The sequence below is a fragment of the Molothrus aeneus genome, chromosome 1, assembly GCF_037042795.1.
Source record: "Molothrus aeneus isolate 106 chromosome 1, BPBGC_Maene_1.0, whole genome shotgun sequence".
Classification (NCBI taxonomy): Eukaryota; Metazoa; Chordata; class Aves; order Passeriformes; family Icteridae; genus Molothrus; species Molothrus aeneus.
This window is the reverse complement of record NC_089646.1, coordinates 121,076,675-121,097,422: the sequence shown is the minus strand read 5'-3', so window position 1 is coordinate 121,097,422 and position 20,748 is coordinate 121,076,675. Positions and strand designations below refer to the sequence as shown.

Genomic DNA, 20,748 nt, shown 5'->3' with positions numbered 1-20,748 from the left:
GTTTAATTTCCATTTAATCTTGCCCTAATCTTTTGCATTTTCTACCTGGCATCTTATTAATAATTAAAGCAGTGTTACTCTTTCACTGTAATCATACTTCTGTTTTTCATTTGTCAGCATGATTCATTAAGTTGAGCCAAATTCATTCTTGATGTAACTTGACCTTAGATGTGTTTTGGCCCCGTGTGTTTTCTCTTGTTGTAATTATTCTTTAAATACATGGAACAGAAAAAGAAAAGTGTATTGAACTGTCATCCTTAATCAAATTCTCAGCTTTAAATTAGCCATGATTAGGTCCACAGGTTGTATCTTTCAACTGAGGAAATAGGTTAATGTCCTAATGTGTATAGTGTTCTTAGATAGCAAAGGTTGAATTTCTTTTTAGTGTTTTCTGTCCCAAGGCTCATAGCACAACTGTTTGAAATCATATGGAGTAAAAAGATCTGAAATCTGGGGTTAACCAAAAATGTTGTTAGGTAAATATTTTTTTTGCTTAATTACCAAATTTGGATGTTTAGCTTGATCCAGATCCCATCTGAATCTTATGGGGTTCATTCCATTGACAACACAGACTTTTTTCCATTTACACACTAACAAAGATACAGTTTTTAATGTTTTCCAGTCAATTATTTACCTTGTGTCACATACTTAAAATTTAAAAGATGAAAACCACACCAGAATGCATTAGTTTTATATTGAGAAATATGTTTTTGTGTATATGAAAATATAATCTGGTTTTGTATTAACATTCTTTCTCTTATATATATATATATATTGGTGTGCATTTATATACATATGAGAAAACTTATATAAACTAATATTTTAGGAACTCAGCAATTATATTTCTTAACCAAGTTATTTTTTCCTTTTTCATCTGGTCAGTATAGACATTCCTGTATATTTTATTAATACATTATATTGCATGTAAAGACAAACACCTATATAACAGAATTAGTAGAACCGCAGAAAGATTAAGGACCTTAGTAAGGTTAATTTAGCTATGTTTTACAGCAAGCATGTTGTAATACTTGGATAACCAAGTACAGGGATGGTTTGAGGTGCTGTAAAATCGAGTGGGAATGCTGCAGTGTGATGAAGGTGCTCAGCATGAACACGATGCCGGACTGTGTCTGAGAGCAGGAGATGCTGGCACTGGGCTCATCCCAGCTCCTGTGCAGGCACTGCAGCATCCTGGGGCTCAGCAGGGCTCAGTGCATTGAAAGCACTGCTGCCTTCTCGTGTGGTCAAGCTTTAGTGGGCAACTTCAAAGAGAGGCAGTGTTGAAAACACTTCTGAAATTAATACCTGGAATCTTAGAGTGGGAACACTCCTTGATTAAAACAGAAAAATCCCATCCTGGCATAGATGTCATTTTATTCTGGGAAAGTGGGCCAAAGTTGTCTGTTAATTTTAATTTTGTGTCTTTTAATTGATATATGCTGTGGTAATTGTATTTGCTGGGTGAAGCTGCCACAAAAGAGAACTTAAAAAAGGAAAACAAGCCTAAGGAGACCTCATTACAGTGCAACAGCAAAACTAAATAATGCAAGGGACATGACCTTGATAAAAAGAACTTTAATACAAAACATGTTGTAATAATGTTGAAATTGAAGGTTTGAGCACATTAAAACTATAGTTATTACACCAAGAAGCCCCTGGTACCTTTACCTCAGCTCCCATTCCCCTCCCTCCTCAACCTAAAAAGACATTACTCTTCTTCAACAAATGGTTTGATATAATTCCATCAAATGAAAAAAAATTTGTATTTATATTGATTTTTAAGATATTATAAAGAGATGTCTGTCAGATACTCTAATGTCTCCTTATACATATTACCTATAACAAAGATTAAATTAGGTAGCTGCTTCCGCCCATCAAACAAAATAACTAAACCTTTTCCCAAATGAGGTCTCTTAATTCCTGATAGACATTGTCCAGACCAGTAAATGGTGCATGCATACACAAATGATGGATGGCTACCCTAGCACTTGCAGTGCTCTGATTTGGGGGTGAACACATCCTAGCATCAGCCTTCTGAAGGGAGATGCGTGTGTGTATGGGTATATGGATGTATGTATGTATGTAAAACTGAAGACAGAAAAACAACTACAGGAAGGTACAGCATTCAGAACTTAATTTCTTTCCATATTACTATAACTTGTAGTGAAGTACTTCAAATGGGTTTTCTTATTTTGTTGTACTAAATGTGTTTGGAAGGGAATGAATAAATGAATTTTTTTGAGAAATGTTTGGCTTTTGTGTGAGTTATGGTGGCTCTTCTGGTAATTCTTTTCAGTACTGATGGGAGGGACAGCTGAGAGTCATGGAGGCAAGAATGTGTCAGCCTTTCAAATGTATGGGATGTTGCTCTGAGCTGTGTAATCTGGCAAGGCAAGAGTTGAGAGCAGGCATCCAGCCTGCACCTCTTGAGACTGAAGTTTGGGACTATGAATGTCCAATGGTTTGATGAGAATAGAAAAAAATTACAAACAGGTTGAGGTAATGCCAAATTAATACAGTTTTGAATATGTTTTTTATAAAGAAATAGTCAAAGCCTGGTAGACCTTCATGGGTTTAATTGCTTTAGTATGTGAAGCATCTTGCAATGAAAAAACTATCAGCCTTGGTCTAAATATGCAGAATTGTTGTATAGTGTGTTATTCTATAAATCTTTAAAAATGTAGGTCTACTCTTATTTTCTGTGAAACACTGAATATGATGGTTAAATTTGCTTTATCCAACTAGTCTTAATTTTCTGTCCTCAAACCTTGCACTCTCATTAATACTTGTCCCAGTTCTACGGAAACCACTCTAATGCCTTCAGTTAGCAGGAAAACTGGACTAGTAATAAGTTCATTGCAAAGATAACAAACATTAGGGTATCTTCTTGTAGGGTGCTTTGACTCAGTGTTACTTTCTCTTAAAAGGTGATTAAAGAAAGTGGACCTCCTCACATGAAGAGCTTTGTTACACGAGTTACAGTAGGAGAATTCACTGCAGAAGGAGAAGGCAACAGTAAGAAACTCTCAAAGAAACGTGCTGCAATGGCTGTACTACAAGAACTTAAGAAACTTCCTCCTCTTCCTGTGATTGAAAAGCCAAAACTTTACTTTAAAAAGCGTCCAAAAACAATATTGAAGGTATGTGTCTACCTTTGAGACAATTAAGAATGTTTGCTCAGAAAGTAACAGTCAGATTTAAAATCAAGAAAGGCTTATTTGTCATTTTCTGTCAATATTGTTACAGTTGCTTGTTACTGTCAATATTGTTACTTGTTTACTTGTGCTAGTATGCCTGGGCTTTTTTTAAATCCTGAGAATGCTGTGCGATTCTCAAACAGAATGGCTTGTAAATAGCTCACATCACTGAGGTCTTCAAGGGTTTGGTTCAGGTCCAGTGGAGGATCAAGCCCTCTAAGCAGCTCTGTCCAGCCATGTGAAGTTTTAGTATCATCTCCTCAGAGAATCCCTTCTAGCGTACATAGTGGTTCTCTCCCTGCGCTCTCTCCCCTCCCCAGTTTGAAGAGGGAGAGAGATACATGAAAAATGAAATTAATGGGGTGATACTTTAGTGTTTCAATACTTTACTGAAAGTATGAAGATTATACTTCATATAAGAAGTATATGAAGTATATACTTCATATATATACTTCATATACATATGAAGAAACTATATACAGATTTCTTGACCATTAGAAATCTGTACACTCAGGCTACAAAGTGCAGAGTTCTGAAAGAGCAGCCACCAGAAAACCACTTAAAAATAAGCAAGTACTTAAGAGAATGAAAAACTGGATTTGGAAAATGTACAAAAGACTTATTCGTCACCTTCCTCTTTTCATTTGCCTTCAATACAGAATAGGTGATTTTTCAGGAAAACCTAGATTAATTAGATACCTGTCTCCTATTAAAATCCTGCAGATCTAATTCTCAGAAACTTATATGAAAAAGTGGGCAGGAAAATGATTTAATAGAAAACCATCAACATTAATGCAGCTTTAAAGCTGGAAGATTGGAAAAGTCTTTTGGCTTTGGCTTTCACCAAACATCTTGGAAAGTTTTTCTCAAGAAAGAGGCTAAGGGTATAATAATGAAAAGATTTCTTATATTACCATATACCATTTGCCATTACAAACTTAAATTTAATAGTACACAGTTGGCCTTGTTAGAAAGGGACATTAATTGTCAAAATAAGCTGAATATGTAGATGGTTTTTATTTTTTGAATATCCAAACTTCTGAAATGCTTTCAATGTGCCCATTTCTTTCAATTTAACTTGCATGTGTTTTGAGCATCAAAAAAAGTGGCAACAAAAACTTCTTTTTATTTGCATATATATTTATGAGGCTGTATCTTGTGGCCTGCTCTTTATTTAGCCTGCTCTGCATTTTGTCTCTGCCTGGCTTCTTGCCCACACAGCTGCCCTTGTGTATGACATTGTCTTAGCTCTTTCACCTACATCTTCTCTAACTACTTCAGCAGTTACACTATGTAGGATTTGCTGCACAGCTTTCTAAATATAATATCCCTCTCTGGTCTTTGCTGATCATTTCTTCAGTTTCCTGAACACTTGTTTGTTATTTGAGAAGCTCAAGCAAGCATGAGTGCTCATCTTCTCTTAGCCTGCAAATGGTTTCATAAAAGGGAAATAGCTTCATAACATAATAACAATTTTACATTCAAATGCCATTTACATTTGCAAGTGCATTCTTTATGTTATCCTATATAAATCAGTTAAGTATGACTTCAGATAAATTTTTGTGGGTCTTAATTTCTTCTTAAAATCTACCAACAAATATTTTCGTAGCTATGTGCTTTGAAAGAGCATTTGCTGTGTGAGCAATAATTCATTAAAAGAATTTCAGAGCTAGAGAGTTTTCAAGGACTGTAGTTTTCCCCTTGTCTGTATAATCTTGGACAGACCACTGTCAGTCCTTATGTTTCCCTGGCATGAGATCAATTCCCCCACAAACCATACTTTTGGACATGTTATTGTGAGGATTATTGCCTGTTAATCTGAAATACTTTATGGGTGGTTCACCATAAGCAATAATTCTAGGGTAAATTCATATGACACACAGAGTAAACCCTCTGCACCTTTAGTTGCAAGTTGCAGTGTAGGATGGAAGGTCTGGAGTGCTGAGAAGGAAAGCAGGAAGGCTGGAAGAGGAAGCATCTTTATGTATGGCAAATGGTTTTTGTCCCTGTGTAAATCCCACCTGTTCTCAGTGTAGTGCATGTTCCAGCATTGTGGCAAGCGATTTTAAGGGGTTAGGGGGAAGGGTCCTAGAAACAGGGCAGTAAGATTTAACTGACTAATGAATCTGCTAATTTTCATCCATCCTCATGAGGACCTCCACAGATAGGAGAGGGTTTTCTTAGCTTGCAGATGCAAGGTATACACATACCTGCAACAGTGGCAGACAATTTCTTTTCACAGCTTTGAGCCTGAGGATTCTTGTCTTTTGTCTCATGATCAGAAAATGGAAAGTAAGTTACTTCTGGTTCTCTTTAAGGGAGTATTACAAAAGAGAGAATCCTAGTAAATGTTATTGAAGCAGTGTATTAGTTATAGGGATATACACTGAAATAATGGTTCTTTCCTTTAATCCTGGTTTAGACTGGACCAGAATATGGTCAAGGAATGAATCCCATCAGTCGTTTGGCTCAGATCCAGCAGGCCAAAAAGGAGAAGGAGCCAGAGTATGTTCTTCTTTCAGAGAGAGGAATGCCTCGCCGTCGGGAATTTGTTATGCAGGTATCCTTTGTGTCATGTTAGAGATAATGGCCTTGCTAAGTATTTTGCTCAAACTCAAACAAAATGGTGGCATAATATGAAGTGGAACTCCTTCTGTTTAGCTTTCTGCCTTGCTGTCTGATATGCAGGAATAGTATGAAATACAGCATCAGAAAGCCTGTCTAAACTTTTTTCTCTTAGTGAAACAAATGGCAGTTGAATTATGTGCCCTCTAGATGCTTTTCATGTGTTTTGCATTATTTTACACTCCTTTTTTTTATTTCACCTGATCGTTATTGTCTTTATTCCTGATGGTTCATGATTTATTTACTTTTACTTGTTTTTTTGGAAAAAAATAAAATTGGGCTGGTGTTGATCCGAGGATTCCAGCAATACCTAGTATTCTGAAATATGGACATTAATATCTCCATATTATCAGGCATTTTGGCTTTATAAAATAGTGTTGTAAATTTTTTCAGATTGCCAATTTCTTTGTGGCTTTGTTATCTCTGAAATACAACAAAAAAAACCAACCACATGTTTTAGACTGTCCTCTGACTGGACCTAATACTGAAACAGTAGATCATTAAAATTCCTTTCAAATTTAAATTAAGAACATGTACAAAAAATTGGCATAACTGTGATATTTTGTTAGATAACACAACAGCAGGTTGAGAAAGATTAGAATCATGAAAGGATTCTGTATCCTTGTGTTTTCAGTCAAGGGTAATTTTGTGCCGGAACAACTCAGAACAGCATACCCCAGCATGTTTTGACTTCTTGTCTACCAACCACACCAAAATGTCACTTCTGATCACAAGCAAAATTTATGACGTTCCAGCACCTCCTTCTCCAGAGAATTAGTTATGTTTTCAATTCAATCTCTGAGTTCTTCCTTCGTGTCTATGAAGATAAGCTAGTGATCTTAATTTTCTTGGGCCTAAGCGGCCTTTCTTTGTGATTTATTATTTTTCTCTCTGAAGGAAAAAAAAGTATTGTGTTCTTTTATGTTGCAGAATCTTTTTTTGAATATAAACTTGGATTTCTAACATTTTATGAGACCTGAAAGTATTTGAAAAAGAGTGATCCTGTCAGAAAATCTCATTTCCCATGCTTAGACCCCCATGGGACTGTCCACAGTTGGTAGTTGCTGTATGAGGCCAGAACAATGCAACACAGTATTAGAAAGATGGGCTGGAAGTTTAGTTGTCTGTTGGAGGAGTGTTGATAATGGCAAAGTCTCCAGTCTGTATAAAAAAGGAATCTTAAACACAGTGAATATGTAGAAGATTCCTGTATCTAAGGAGGTTTGTGAAAGAAAGAGTTAAAGAAACTCCACAGAGCAGTTGCTTTGTTACAAATAGTTTTAAACTCCATTTTCACCCTTTTGTAATATCTTCACACTAAAATTATTCTACTATTTATCCCACCTTCAGGAAGTCTCAGTGGATTCATTAAGACATGCAGAAAACCTTATCAGAATAAAATACCTATGTATAAGCTACTTAAACCATGTTTTCATTTAATTTAATTGAATGTGGAAGTAAAATATCCAGAGATAATATGTTCATTTTTATCTGTCACACAAAGAGCAAGTTTAGATGTGATGAAATGGATCCAATTACTTGTCCTGGCTACTAGATAAACAGAAGAAAACCTCTGATGACATTAGTTGGTTTTCTGTTCCCAAAGTTAATTTCAGAAAGCTCTTTCTCTTTGTAGTCAGGCCTTTAATCCTTGATAGAGGTTATAATAATAGCTAAACCAGTTTTACAGGTCTGAGAAATAGCAACACATTGATTTATTGTGAGCTATGTTATAAATTATCTTTTTGTCTTCTCCCATTAAAGTCCCTCAATTTTATTGCATAGAAACTTGTAGCAGATTGGCTATTTTCTAATTGTTATTGTGAACTGCATAGAAGATAAGGTTTATATTTCAAGATTATTAATATTTTTGGCTTAGGTAGACAAATCTTTTTGCTTAATGGTGTATATATATATCTACTTTGAAGGGATATTCATGATTATTATTTATTTACATTCTCTTCTTAATATTTAGAGTTAAGAGTATTTGAGTAAATAAGAGTTTAAACTTTTAGGAAAATACATATATGATTAATTAAGGAAAGTGAAGAATTACTGAATGACATAAACTACTAAATGACATAAACTCCTAAATACAATTTATTCTTTATTTAGCATTTGTATGCCTTTTTTTAACCATTTTTTAAAGCTCCTTCCAAACTGTTTCTGGTCTTTGACCTCTGGTCTTTGACCTCTGGGTTTTGGTTTTTTTTGTTATTCAGATCATCTTGATGATTTTATTAATTTTATTTGATTTTGCTTTCCTTTTTTGACATGGTTTTGAAACTGTGCAGTATTTTGAGACACAATTTGGCAAATAGAAGGACTTAATGGACCAAGCAAAATACACCCATCAAAGAGCTATGAATGAAGAGCAGTGAGAGTGCTCATGTCACAAACCAGACACATACAGCACCAAGAGTTTTAAGAATGGTACCAAAGCCAAGGATTAAGTTGGAGCCACACATTTTGTGGATATCCATTACATACAGTTTGTCCTTATTTTGGGGTTTTAATTTCTCCTAGTGTTATGAAAGGCATCATGTTTGTCAGAAACCCTTTGTACTGTGCAGACCACAGTCTGGAGCCTTCTTTCCAAGGACTGTTTGGCTCAAAGCTTGTCAGGTGTAAGCAGTTCCAGCCCCTTGTTCCTTGCAGTGCAACAAAGTGGGAGGAAGGCAAATATGATTTTCTTCCTTCTTTAGAAGCCACTCTCGTTAAATCTCAAGTCTGTTTGTCTGTCCATTGTTCTGCATACTGTTCTGATGATGCTGGGGAGCTGCTGCAGGCAGCACTCCTTCCCACAAGAAAGAGGAAGTACAGACCCTGGGGCAATTCCAGTGTAACAGAGTGGGGGAGAGGTTCACGAGGAAGAATGGGGGTGACACAGAGGCTGGTGGAAGAGAGAGGCAAATGTGTGTGCACTGAGATGCCAAAAAATATAGCTCTTGGGTATGGGTTTGGTGATCTTCTGAAAAATCTAAACAAGCCCTTCTAAGTGAATACTGTGGTCCCTTTTTGCACTGCTGTATCTTTTTCAAGATTGCATCTTCATCAAAAGAGCTGACAGCTGTTGATAAATCTGCAAGAGTATTATATGATGATAATAAGGAGTCTTGCATTTGTCATGATTATGATCAATATTTTCTTTTTAAGGTAAAAGTAGGCAATGACATTACTACTGGAACAGGCCCAAACAAGAAAATAGCTAAAAGAAATGCAGCAGAAGCAATGTTGCTACAGCTGGGGTACAAAGCCTCTACTCCTCTTCAAGACCAGACAGAAAAGGTGAGAACCAGTTGTTGTGTTGCCCACAATTTACCCTTGTCTAGGTTTTTAAGCTGTATCAGCTAATCATTTAGTAAAACTGGAAGCTTAAGCTTGTGCACACCCTGTTTTAGGGAGTTGCTTGTCACAGATTAACCTTTGTTTAGCTACAGCTCTACAGCTACCCTTAGTATTAAGTGCAGCCTCTGCTCCTGTGAGAGTAATGAGGAACAGAAACAGAGTTCCATAGAATAGTGTGTGTGTGCAAAAGTGTTCATGTGATCCATGCACCTATTTCTGCTTACAAATCAGGATGAATGTACCTCTTGCTTTTATTCCATTTTGGGCATTCATGAGAGCCCAAAGGAACAGAAAGGAACAACATTAGTAATTTTCATATGTGAAGTAGTAATCAATGTTTATCTTCCCATTGCATGTGCACTAACAGCATTACAGAAAAATAATGGCCTTTTCACATTTGATGACTGATAAAGAAAATGTGTGTCACTTTTTTTAATGAAGAAGGAATTGCATTTTATATTCATATGTGTTGCAAGTATGTATTTCCACATTAGCTATCTGTAACTTAGCACTCCTCTCCTGTCTTGAATTTATTGATTAGGGCTTTTGTAACCAAAATTGGCTGTTAAAGTTTTGCCTTTTGTTTACTGAAAAGATACTTGGTAAGGTATTTAACTAAGCTGTGGACCTTAAACAGCTTCTGTCATATACAGGCTCACTGCATGTATATATTTTGATAATTACTTATATGTTTACTGTGGCTGCACTAGGTAGCCAACAGAATGTTCTGTTGGGCTTTTCTAGGACTACATAATAAATCTGAATATAATATATGTGTACACATCGATGTGTATGTAAATATGAAGATACTCTGTTCTATATGTTCTATATTCCTAACCAGGAAAAAAGAAATACTGTACTGGTTACTTGACCCCACCTTCTTCTGTTTCACTGTCCTTTGAGAGTAGCAGCAATATGTGTGCTGTTCACACTCACCTTCACTATGTTCTTCACTATATGTCTTAGTCATAGACAAGTGTGAAATACTCTAAACAGAGTCCTTGGAAGCTGGATGGTGTTCCTAGTGAGAACACACTGTGCAGACAGGGCCATTTAAAAAAAAGCTTCTGACTGAGTCAAATGATAATTCATTTTCACCAGAATGCTGAGACATTTCTGCTGTAGAATATACTCTCTATGGTATAAAACTATCCACTTTTTCTTCACTGCCAATTTTGCCAAATGGCTTTAGTAAAAAACAAATCAAAACAGAAAAATCTTTTTTTTTTTCTAATATGAAAACATAGGTTGTCATTCTAGGATTTTAAATTGGCTGAACTAATTTTACAGTATTTTTCAGAGATAAAGCTTGAAAAAATTCAACCCACAACATAGTTTCTTTGCAGAGCTCTACATAGTGGAAACTTGTGGTTACATTGAAATCCTTACCAAAAAATTGAGTGGCTAAAAAGGGATGCTGCTGCTTTGTTTCCCTACATTTATTAAGCTATTGCTTACAAGTGCATTGTCTTTAGAAAATCAGGCTTAATTGCATACTTGCAGATGTAGACATTTCAGGATTGGTAGACTAGTGTACAATGGCCTAATATTATTCTGAATACAATGAACAAACGTTACTGTATCCAAAAAATGTGAAGTACTCAACTTTTATGTAGTGGCAGTATCATAATAAAATCATAACAAAATTTTAAAGCTTTGTTGGGGTTTAAGGACATGAAATATCTAGAGCATCTGGTTTCATCTTCTGTATATATGTCTGGACATATTTGGAGATGCACAAGTTAGTTTGTGTAGCTGAAGGAATTTTAACTCTCAAACTGAACTGTGGTGGAGAAAAGGGAAAATAGCCCTTAGATCTCTATCAATTTGAGGATTGCAAAATTCCTTGCATATAAATTGCACAATAAGGATATATCATTAGAAAATACTTGTTTCACTGTTTGAATCCAAAATGGGTCCCAGTGTAGATTAGCTGATGCAGAGGTTGGCATCTAAATAGATAATTTTCACCTGTATATTTTTTGATGTTAAAAAAGGCAATTCTTTTTTCCCCTGTGCCCCCTTTTCCTCAAGTCCTTCCATTCCTCCTCCCTTAAAAACAAGCAAAACCAAATCCAGTGGTTTTTTTTTTCCTTAACCCTGGTACATAAAAAGTGCCTGTATTTATTGTTTTAATGGAGACCTAAGAGCATTATAAGAGCAATGTGTAGTGCTGACGGCAGCACAAGTAATCAGGTAATGTAAAAAAGTAAAGGCTCTGCTCTTTTCTGGCTTAAACTGGTTCCTGAAAGAAATCAGTAATGGTTGTACAGAGCCTTGAGGAGAGCAATCTGGAGGTATGCTGGGAGATATTTTGCAGTTGTCAGAATTTCAGCTGTATGGATGAGGATAGAGAGTTGTAGTAATTTTTTCATTTTCCACCTTTTTGTTTCTTCTTGCCACTTTTATTCTCTTAGAGAGAAGAAAACCAAGGTAGATTGCATTCATGTGAGGCAGCAGTACAAAGGATCACTTACTCGTACAGGAATTGTTGTTAAATTCCCTGTTATGATCAAGTTAATAAACAATAAAAATGAAAAGAATGAGGAAAGTTGGAAATCTTCTCTTATTGTAACAGTGTGCTTGTGCTGCCACCATGTTACAGATGGTCAGGATGATTTCCTGACAAAACCATGCTTTTGTTAACAGCAGTAAATAAAAACATATTTATAGATTTCATATTGCTTACTCATATGAAGAACTGTTGTCACCCATATTTTCAAATATACATATTACCTGCTTCATAATATGGATAAAACAAGTTACATGAAATTAAAGTGTATGGATGTAGCTGACCAGTTTGAAAGCTGACTGTAATGCCTGTCCTTTTCCATCAAATATCTCCCATTTTCACTGCTCATTGCCAAGGCTCTTTGGGATGTACATGATGATGGAAAGCAGGGAAACAATCATCGAAATACCTGCTTTTCATAGTGTGTTCTCTAATCCTCTTTTCCAAGTAAAATGTATAATCTAGTGGTCTGTATTATGACATGGTAGTAATCTAAACAGCCTTAATGCAACCTCTGAGATGCAGAGGCAGATTTCAGCTGGTTGATTTTCCTTCTCATCTCTTTCACTTTCCAACCCCATCTTCGAGAGCAAATGATGACAACTTTGTTCTGGCATATTGCCTGCTTTGCTGTGAGGTTTTCTGTTTGCACAGAAAATCCCAGTGAAATCTGAAAAGGATCATTCATTTCACATTCATAGAGCTGGTTGTCAATAGCTTCTAAGTAATGAGGAAGCTCTGACTTTTTTATTCAGTTTTATACATAAACCTAGAACACTGCCATCTTATTTACTGTGTACTGGCTTAATTTTGAACCTCTGTGTTAATTGTTCTCCTTTTCCATGTCAGAGTAATACCCAGTATTAAACATAGTAAAATTAATTTGAGGACAGTTAGCTTCCTCAAAAATATATTAAAATAATTGAAAATTGCAATCATTTTTACTTCCACTTCAGTGACTAAATCAATTTAAAATTTACTTGTTAGTAAATATTTTTAAATTACACCCAAAGTACTTTATATTGTTTACACATTCCTTCATAGGCAGTAATTGGGATCTTCTTGTTTTAGAATGTAATTTCTCTGTTGACTGTTTATGTCTTCAGCTGAGAGCTGCTTAAAACATTTAATTTTATTTAAGTCTGATTTGGTAACACATTGAGTTGAACCTAATCCTTGGGGAAACATTTATATTTCAGTGTTAGGAAATAGTTGTTAATGTTTACTCATGAAGGGTACATTACTCAAATAACCTGTCTTAGGCAAAAATTAAGATGAGTTAGCAAAATTTTGTGAACAGATGTGGCAGTCTCAACTCATCCTTTTTAGTATATTTCAACTAAATTTATAAACAGGAGTGTTCTGTTTAGGGAGCAGTTTGCTCTTTACTTATTTTTTTCTACCTGTTTCAGCTTGGAGAAAACAAAAGTTGGAATGGCCAAAATGTTGGGTTTCCTGAGCCAACAAGTAATAGTAAGTATTGCTTTCTAAATTTATATTGATACTTATTTTTCTTTGTCTCTGTATGATTTGGATTATCCAAGACAATTGAAATGCTTTTTGTAAATATTTTAGGGGTTTTGTTGCAATTAGATGAATTAACCCCTGAGTGTCCTGTGTGTGGGTGTAGGTATGAATGAGTGCAGAAACAAGGAAATTTTTATCTATTAATTGAATCATTGAATCCTTCAGTTTGTAAGGGATTTTAGGAGGTCACCAAAACTGCTTGCTCAAAGCAGTCAGTGCAGAGTTGAGATAAGGTTGCCTATGACTTGTAACAGTTCTCCAGCGATGAAGGTTCCGTAGGTTCTCTGGGCAGCCTGTTCCAGTGCTTAACTGTCTTCACATTGATTTTTTTTCCTTTAATTCTTGTCAGAATATCTCCTGTTTGTTTATGACTGTCATCTCCTGTTCTTCTGCTATATACCTCAGTAATGTGCCTGGCTCCATCTTTTCTGACAACTTCTTCTTAGATATTGGAAGGCAGCTGTTGTGTCTCAACAGATTTCCATTATCTAGGAATGTATCTACCTAGACTCTAAAATCACAGCTTAGAGACAAGGGAGACATGGTGTCAAAATCCTTGCTAAAGCCAAGGTAAATGACATCCACTGCTCTCCATTGATAAAACCAATCATTTTATCATGAAAGACAATCATACTCTGTGCCCACAAATGGCTTTAAGAGGACTACATGATTTTCCCAGGGACCAGACTGAGGCTGACCAGCCTGCCTTTTTTGAGTATAATGCATTTCACTGGAGATTTCTTCTGATCTCCAGGACTTTTTGAAGAGAACAGAGAGTGGCCTCATAAATGATGTAAGCTGGTTGACTCAGCACACTGAGATAGATCCCATTTGGTGCAATGGATGCACAGGATATTCCACCTGAATATGAGGAAGAACTTCACTGTCCAGATGACTGAGCACTGGAACAGGTTGCCCAAAGAGGTTATGGAGTCTCCTTTACTGGAGATATTCAAGAACCATGTGGACACAATCCTGTGCCATGTGCTCTGGAATGACCCTGTTTGAGCAGAGGGATTGGACCAGATGGCCCAACTGTGGTCCCTCCCAACCTGACCTATCTGCAGTTCTGAGATTTTGTGATTTATATGGGCTCATTTCTAGCTTTTCTCATAACATCCCTGACTCTGATGAGGTTCTGCTACTGGTAGTTCCTCTCTTCCTTGAGCTTCGTCTATAAGACACAAAAACCCAAGAAACCTTGTTGGTCAAGATTGAATTTAGTTTCACTGCAACAGGTAAAGAATAGGACAGAACTTGGTGAGTTTGTAACTAGATTTTTGCTGTTTAATGTGGTAAAGATAATAGAAATAGTACTTTTTCACTTTTTCTTAAGCCCCGGATTTTTCTCTAGAATTGTGTGTAGTTTTGAACTTCTTAAGGGTCCCAAACATTATCTCCCTCAACTAAGGATTGTAGAGACATGGACGCACACATAAGCTACTTTCTATTTTTTGCCTATATACATCTGAAAGACATGCTCCTAAAAGCAGGTTTTAAGGAGTTTCAGTAGTGTTCCATTATTTATATGGTCTTCCCACTCACCACAGAGGGACCCAGAGACCTGAGGAATAATTTTTGCTTCAACTTACACAACAGTTTGCTAGTGTTTCAAGTGGTCTTGGATGGAGCACATGCCATTATGTTTCCCTGAAAGAAAGGATTCCACAGGATCTAAGTCTTCCCATTAATGGCTTCCTTACAGCCCTGTCATCAACTCCCATCAATACTTTTAGATGATTTGTATTTGTATTGTCAAAATCTCTAAGGACAGGATCTGTGAAATATCTTCAAATGTTAGCATCTTAGAGTTTGAGACAACAGCATAAGACCTCTATTTTTTCTCCTGTCCTTTCAGTATCTTGTAGCAGAGATACTTATAGATGAAAACATGATTTTCTGTTAAACCAACAAGAAAAAACAATCTCTTAGGCTGCTCAAGACAACTATGACAGTTATACCTTTAAATCCAAATCTAGAAGGAGAACACAAAGGCAAACTCATTCAACAGAAGACAAGATCAACAGAAATGATACTTTAAACTTGTACCAAATAACTTATTTTTCACAGACCTGCTCACAGACCTTTTTGCAGCCACCAGAGCCACAGTACAGAAACAGTTTTTCATTCTGGGACACTTTTGTAATGCTCGATGCCTTCATTTCCATTCTTCTGATCTACAAGTAAATTGGAAGTTGAAAGAGATGGAGCCTGCCAATAGACATAGAGCATTTGTTCAGAGACCACTGTTCTTGGTCTCTTAACCCCCTTTTTTGAGGGTTCCAATCTAGAAGTAACATTAATAATAAACAGGTGATTTAAGTCTATAATAGAAAGTTAGAGGGTTGGAATGAATCTTAAAGATTACCTAGTCCCAACTACCCCTGCCATGTGCAGGACACCATCCACTAGACCAGATTGCTCAAGTACTTATCCAGCCTGACTCTGAACACTGCCAGGGTGTTTTGAATAAAAGAAATCACTTCTATGAATGATCTCTCATGCACCTGTGAAGTGCACGGTTTTTAAAAGGCAATTCCAAACAAGTTCCACAATTTGAGATAAAAAATGTTACATCCTTTCAGGTGTGAGTATACTAGTTTATTTATAAGAACAGCACTTTTTGGATGGTGAATTTACTCTTGAAGTTTTTAAAGTAATTTTTTTAAGGTAGGAAGCTTTAAAAGAGGGCAAATGGAGCAGCTTCCTCCCTTTTGTATCCCTCTTAAAAGAGAAATGTACAGTTTGCATTTCTTGTTACCATAAACATAAATTTCAGTGATCTTCAAAATCTGAGGCTCTGAGATTACTACATCTACCATTGGGCAGCTTTTATTCATATTTCCAGACATTTTATTCTAGGAAAACAATTGTGTCTTGCTAGGCCAGGCTATTGTGCATCAGTTTCCTTTTGCAGACAGATAGTCTTTCTTCGTGCACATAATGCCCTGTGTGTCCATCTGAATCAAATAAATCTGGAATAGTAAAGGGAATTTGTATACTTCAGTACAACAGAAAACAAAAATCATAACAGTTCTATATTTTAGTACAGTTGAACAACAGATTTCATGGTACTCTTACAATGTAGTTTGTTTTTGCTGAGAAATACTCTACAGTTTGTATCCTCCTAATTACTAGCTCAATATATATTTAGTATTGCCTATTAAATATTCTTGAATATTAAATTCTCCTGCTGCCCTCTATCATGTTATTCTTGCATTATCCATGTGGCAAACCTCACTTCTGTTCCTCCAACTCACTGGCAAAGCTTCTTCCCACAGGTTTATTTCTTTACCTGTCTTCTTCATTTCACAATTTCAAAGAAAGATTAAACACAAAGCTATTGGTTTCTTGGTTTGGGATATCTTTGATATTCTTCACATGTGAAATGGCAAGAACATAGAGGTTTTTTCCCTTATGCTTCTGGAAGAGACTTTGAGAAACTGTGAGCAGACCAGATGTGTCTGCAGCCCATATAGAAGATGTTTACTGTAAACAGAATCTGATTTATCTCTCTTGATTTAAATAGTTATCAACAGAAACAAAACATGCAACAAATAAACAATCCTATTGCAAAGTACATTTTCATGGGAACATATTTTTGGTTTGTATTTCTGGATGGGGTAATAACAAACATCATACAAGATGTGTTCTAGGAGAAACTGTAGATAAGCTATTAAAAACAGTATAAAAATAAAAGTAAAATGTTACTGTGTTTATAGATATTATAATTCAAAGAAGGAAAAAAATGACCATAACTCTTTTTACAGGTTTCCCAATTTCAGGTTTCCATCGTATAGGTTCCTTTACCTATTTCTAACAATTCTGGGAGTCACAAAGTACTGAAAATCCAATAATTTAAAAAAAACACATTCAGAGCAATCTTACCTCTCTGTAAAGGACAGACTCTTTGTTTTTCTTGCCTAACATTTTATTACTAGGGATTCGTGCATGACTTTACAGTCTTTGTTCTTTGGAGTACATCTGCTCCTGCTGTTTGTTCACCACCTGAAATCATAACCATTTGTTTGTGACATCACAATTAATTACTGGGAAGATGATTAGATTGTCACCAACAGATGATTATGATTTCAGATGGTAAATGAGCAGCAGGAGCAGATGATCTCCTAAGGAACAAAGATACTTGATCTCATACAATTGTTCTCAGTGACAAAAAAAAAAAAAAAGAAAAAGGAAAGAAAAAAACAGATATTCTGAAGAGTTTCTTAAGACTGTAATGAGAAAATTTGGTATTTTTCTGTAAATAACATTTATTTTATTATTTTTAAAACTCTACTTCAATATTAGTTAAGAAATATAAATTAAGAAATATAAAAAATACAAAAAGATTTACATTCAGATCCTTACTTAAAAGTTTCTTCACCAGCTTTTTGGAGAAGATAAATGCAACATAAATTATGTATTTATGAAATTTTGCATACTAATACATCTTCACACTGAAAGAAACAAAATTTATTTGTTTCCTTCACACTGAAGGAAACAAAATTTATTTGAACTTTGTAGTTCTGGTCCTCAGTAGCTTCAGAAAGATATTTTTTTATATAGTCCTCTAATTGTTTGTTTTTCAACTGGGGATTTTGGTGAAAACTTCCAGTAGATAATTTAACACCCCTGTGTTTCCATAGCAGGAACAGAAGTCTACAGTTTTGGAATAAAATTTTTGTGTTATAATTTGGGCATTTTTCATTGGAATGTTTGCGTGTTATATTTTGCTGAAATATGTAATTCTTTTTGGTATATTTCAAAGGTGATTTAGAGTGGATGTGTGCATTTTTACTTACTAAGTACTGCTGTTGCATTGGACTTGGCTTTTGAATTGCTTCCAAATTTACTCAACTTTGTCAATTGTAATGCACTCTTGCTAGGAGTTACATTGATACATCACTCAATGTTTGCTGATTATTGGCCATTCTGATTAGAAACCACAGTAAAGGGATTGACAACACCACTTACTTGGTGAAAGGCCACAGAACAATAGTTTTCCATCTGTTCATTTTGATACTTTTGTTCTGTTTTGTGGGGATTTTTTAGCTAACAAACTGTCAGGTGAGCCTTATACCATCAATGGAGCAGTTCCTTCAGCTGAGCCATTAGTCTCCACTTTATATGTCTCACAGCCTTGTCTAGCTCTTATCACAGCTGGTTATGTTTAAATAATACCTTGCCTCTGTAACTACTGAGTTGATTTGCTAATTTTCTAATTAAATTTTCTTTCTAGCTGAAGATACTGGAAAATTAAATTTAGAAGCAGAGGAGATTTGTTCAATTTTATTTCTTTCCTAATTTACTGAAACTAGGAAATTCATGCTGCATTTGGCATTATTAATAATTGATGTGTTATTTTTCAGTTTCCTCTAACAATGAAAATAATTTTATCCAGTGTAATACCAGTTAAATGCAGCTTACATTTATTTGATAGTTGAAAAAACTTCTAAAACACCTAATATTAAAAAACATATTAACAAAACAGGGAAGAGAGTGTTATTTTTTCTTTGCTGTTTTGAGAACTAGTGACAAGAGCCAAATTAGCATTTTTATGTGTGAGTGGGATTTGGGCTCAACTCTGGAGCATAAGACAACAACTGCAAGTGGTCCTTCTCTATTTCCCACATTTCCCCTTTTGAGATGCTCCCTTAAGTGCTTAAAGTTCTGTGAGGTTTGCATCTTCAGAGATGATGATTTCTGTGCTGAGTTTAGAGTGCAATGTGTGTTTATAAAGAGCCTAGTGTTTTAAGCATGTGCCCAGAGCATTGGAGAATTAGTTTCCTTCTTCAGCAGAAGGAGAGTATTCATGTAGTGCAGAGTAATCTGGATAATGGCAGCTGCCTTTTGGAGATGTGTATCTAACATGATTTGCAGCCAAAAAAGGAACAATGAAATGCTATTAAAATATAGGAAGTTCACGGGGAAGGAGTGATCTAAAGTAATCATGACTGTAGTTTGCCTGTTGATTGAAACTCTTGTGAATGAAAATGCAGATGTGTATTCAGGTGTTCTCTGGCTGGTTTACAGGTATTCTGCCTATTTTAGATACAGATTAAAAAGAAAGAGTAGTGAGAAACCTGCTGCCTGGTTGTTGAGTTGTACAGATTGTGCATATGTGAGAAATACAGACTTGGGCTATGAGATCTGTGGTTTGGGTGCCCTCAAGACAAGAAGAAGCTCAAGTCACCTGTCTGAGAGACTGCTTAGCCATCAAGCTTTTGATGTATGAAATGTATAAAGAGGAAGCAGCCACCATGGCAGGAGACAGCCAGCTCTATGGATAGAGATGATTTCAGATAATGCATCCTTTTGTTTTTATCAGTCTCCTAAAAGGCTGATATGAACTGCATTTATTCAAGGTTGCTAGTCTATTCCTTTAGAAAAATCTGCACATGAAGCAGAAATGCAGAGCTCTTTTTTGATGTTAACTCTCCAATTCAAATTTAATTATGTAATTATGCTAAGTATCTGCATTTGGTATTCTGTCTTCAGGTGAGAAAATGGAGCAGTATCACATAATTCACCTCAGTACGGTGTTACTCTAAATACTTTCACTTTTCTGGAGTCTTTTCTCCTTTTCCAACACCCTTCCCTCCAACCTGGAACCCACCATGTACCTCACCCTTAGTCTAGGATAATCATGTCCTTGGAAAAGTGATTCTCCTGAAGTGAAACTTTGTTGCTGACAGAGCTAAAACTTAATTCTCCACTCTTTCCTTCATGCCCTTTCAACATCAAACACGGCTTTCTCCTCTGATTTCCTCCTCACTCATACATTTGCTGTGCTTGTTGATGGCCCCCTTGGCCTTCTTAGCTTCAGCAGCCTCTCTGTCCTTGTCTAGTAGATCTGCTCATTATTTCTTCTCTTCTCTGTGTGGGTCAGGCCTTTGTTTTCATCATCACCATTCTCATTCCCCTCCTAATCTGTTAATGAATGGTCTTGCCTGCACAGGTTGCCTCCAGTTGCACTCAAGCACTCTCCTAAATTGCTTTACCCCCACAAATATCACTTTCTAGCAGCTGTTACAAGCACCTTGATCTGCCAGCTCACTAGCTTGATTTGCTCCTGCTCCAAATTTGCTGATCCTCTTTACTGCTAAGAATACTGACCTTCCTTCTGTATTTTGCTTGCTTTTTTCCTGAACCTGCTCAATCTTAATCTTTGGGTATGTATTACATGGACATATTGCTGGAAAATTATGATGCAGGAATTATCATGTAAAACTTACAGTGTAGATGTTTCATCTGTCTATTGGAATAAACCAGAATATCCTGTAGAAATTCCCCACTGCAAACACTATGTCTTTTTTTTTTACCAAAATCTTATGTATTCAAGCAGGAGTGAAGCTGGGGGAGAATTCAAAGGACTTTCCTCATGTTCCTTAAATGCCAAATGCATACAATTTAAGAAATGCATACAATTTAAATCCTGCAATACTGCAATTTCTGTTTTGGCCATACAGAAAATAGTCCAGTGCAATTAGGGATATCAAGACCTGATTTCATGAAGAGCTAAATAGTATATACTTCAGT

The 20,748-nt window shown here is 35.9% G+C and overlaps 1 protein-coding gene across 2 annotated transcripts in view; it reads left to right on the top strand.

Annotated features, from left to right (window-relative positions):
* Positions 1-20,748, top strand: part of STAU2 (staufen double-stranded RNA binding protein 2) — a 171,090-nt gene that overhangs the window by 59,040 nt on the left and 91,302 nt on the right. For both annotated transcript variants that reach the window (XM_066563927.1, XM_066563919.1), the window contains exons 8-11: positions 2,928-3,140; positions 5,620-5,757; positions 8,979-9,110; positions 13,095-13,155. In XM_066563927.1, the coding sequence (XP_066420024.1) occupies positions 2,928-3,140; positions 5,620-5,757; positions 8,979-9,110; positions 13,095-13,155 (544 nt within the window). The remainder of the gene's footprint in view (positions 1-2,927; positions 3,141-5,619; positions 5,758-8,978; positions 9,111-13,094; positions 13,156-20,748) is intronic.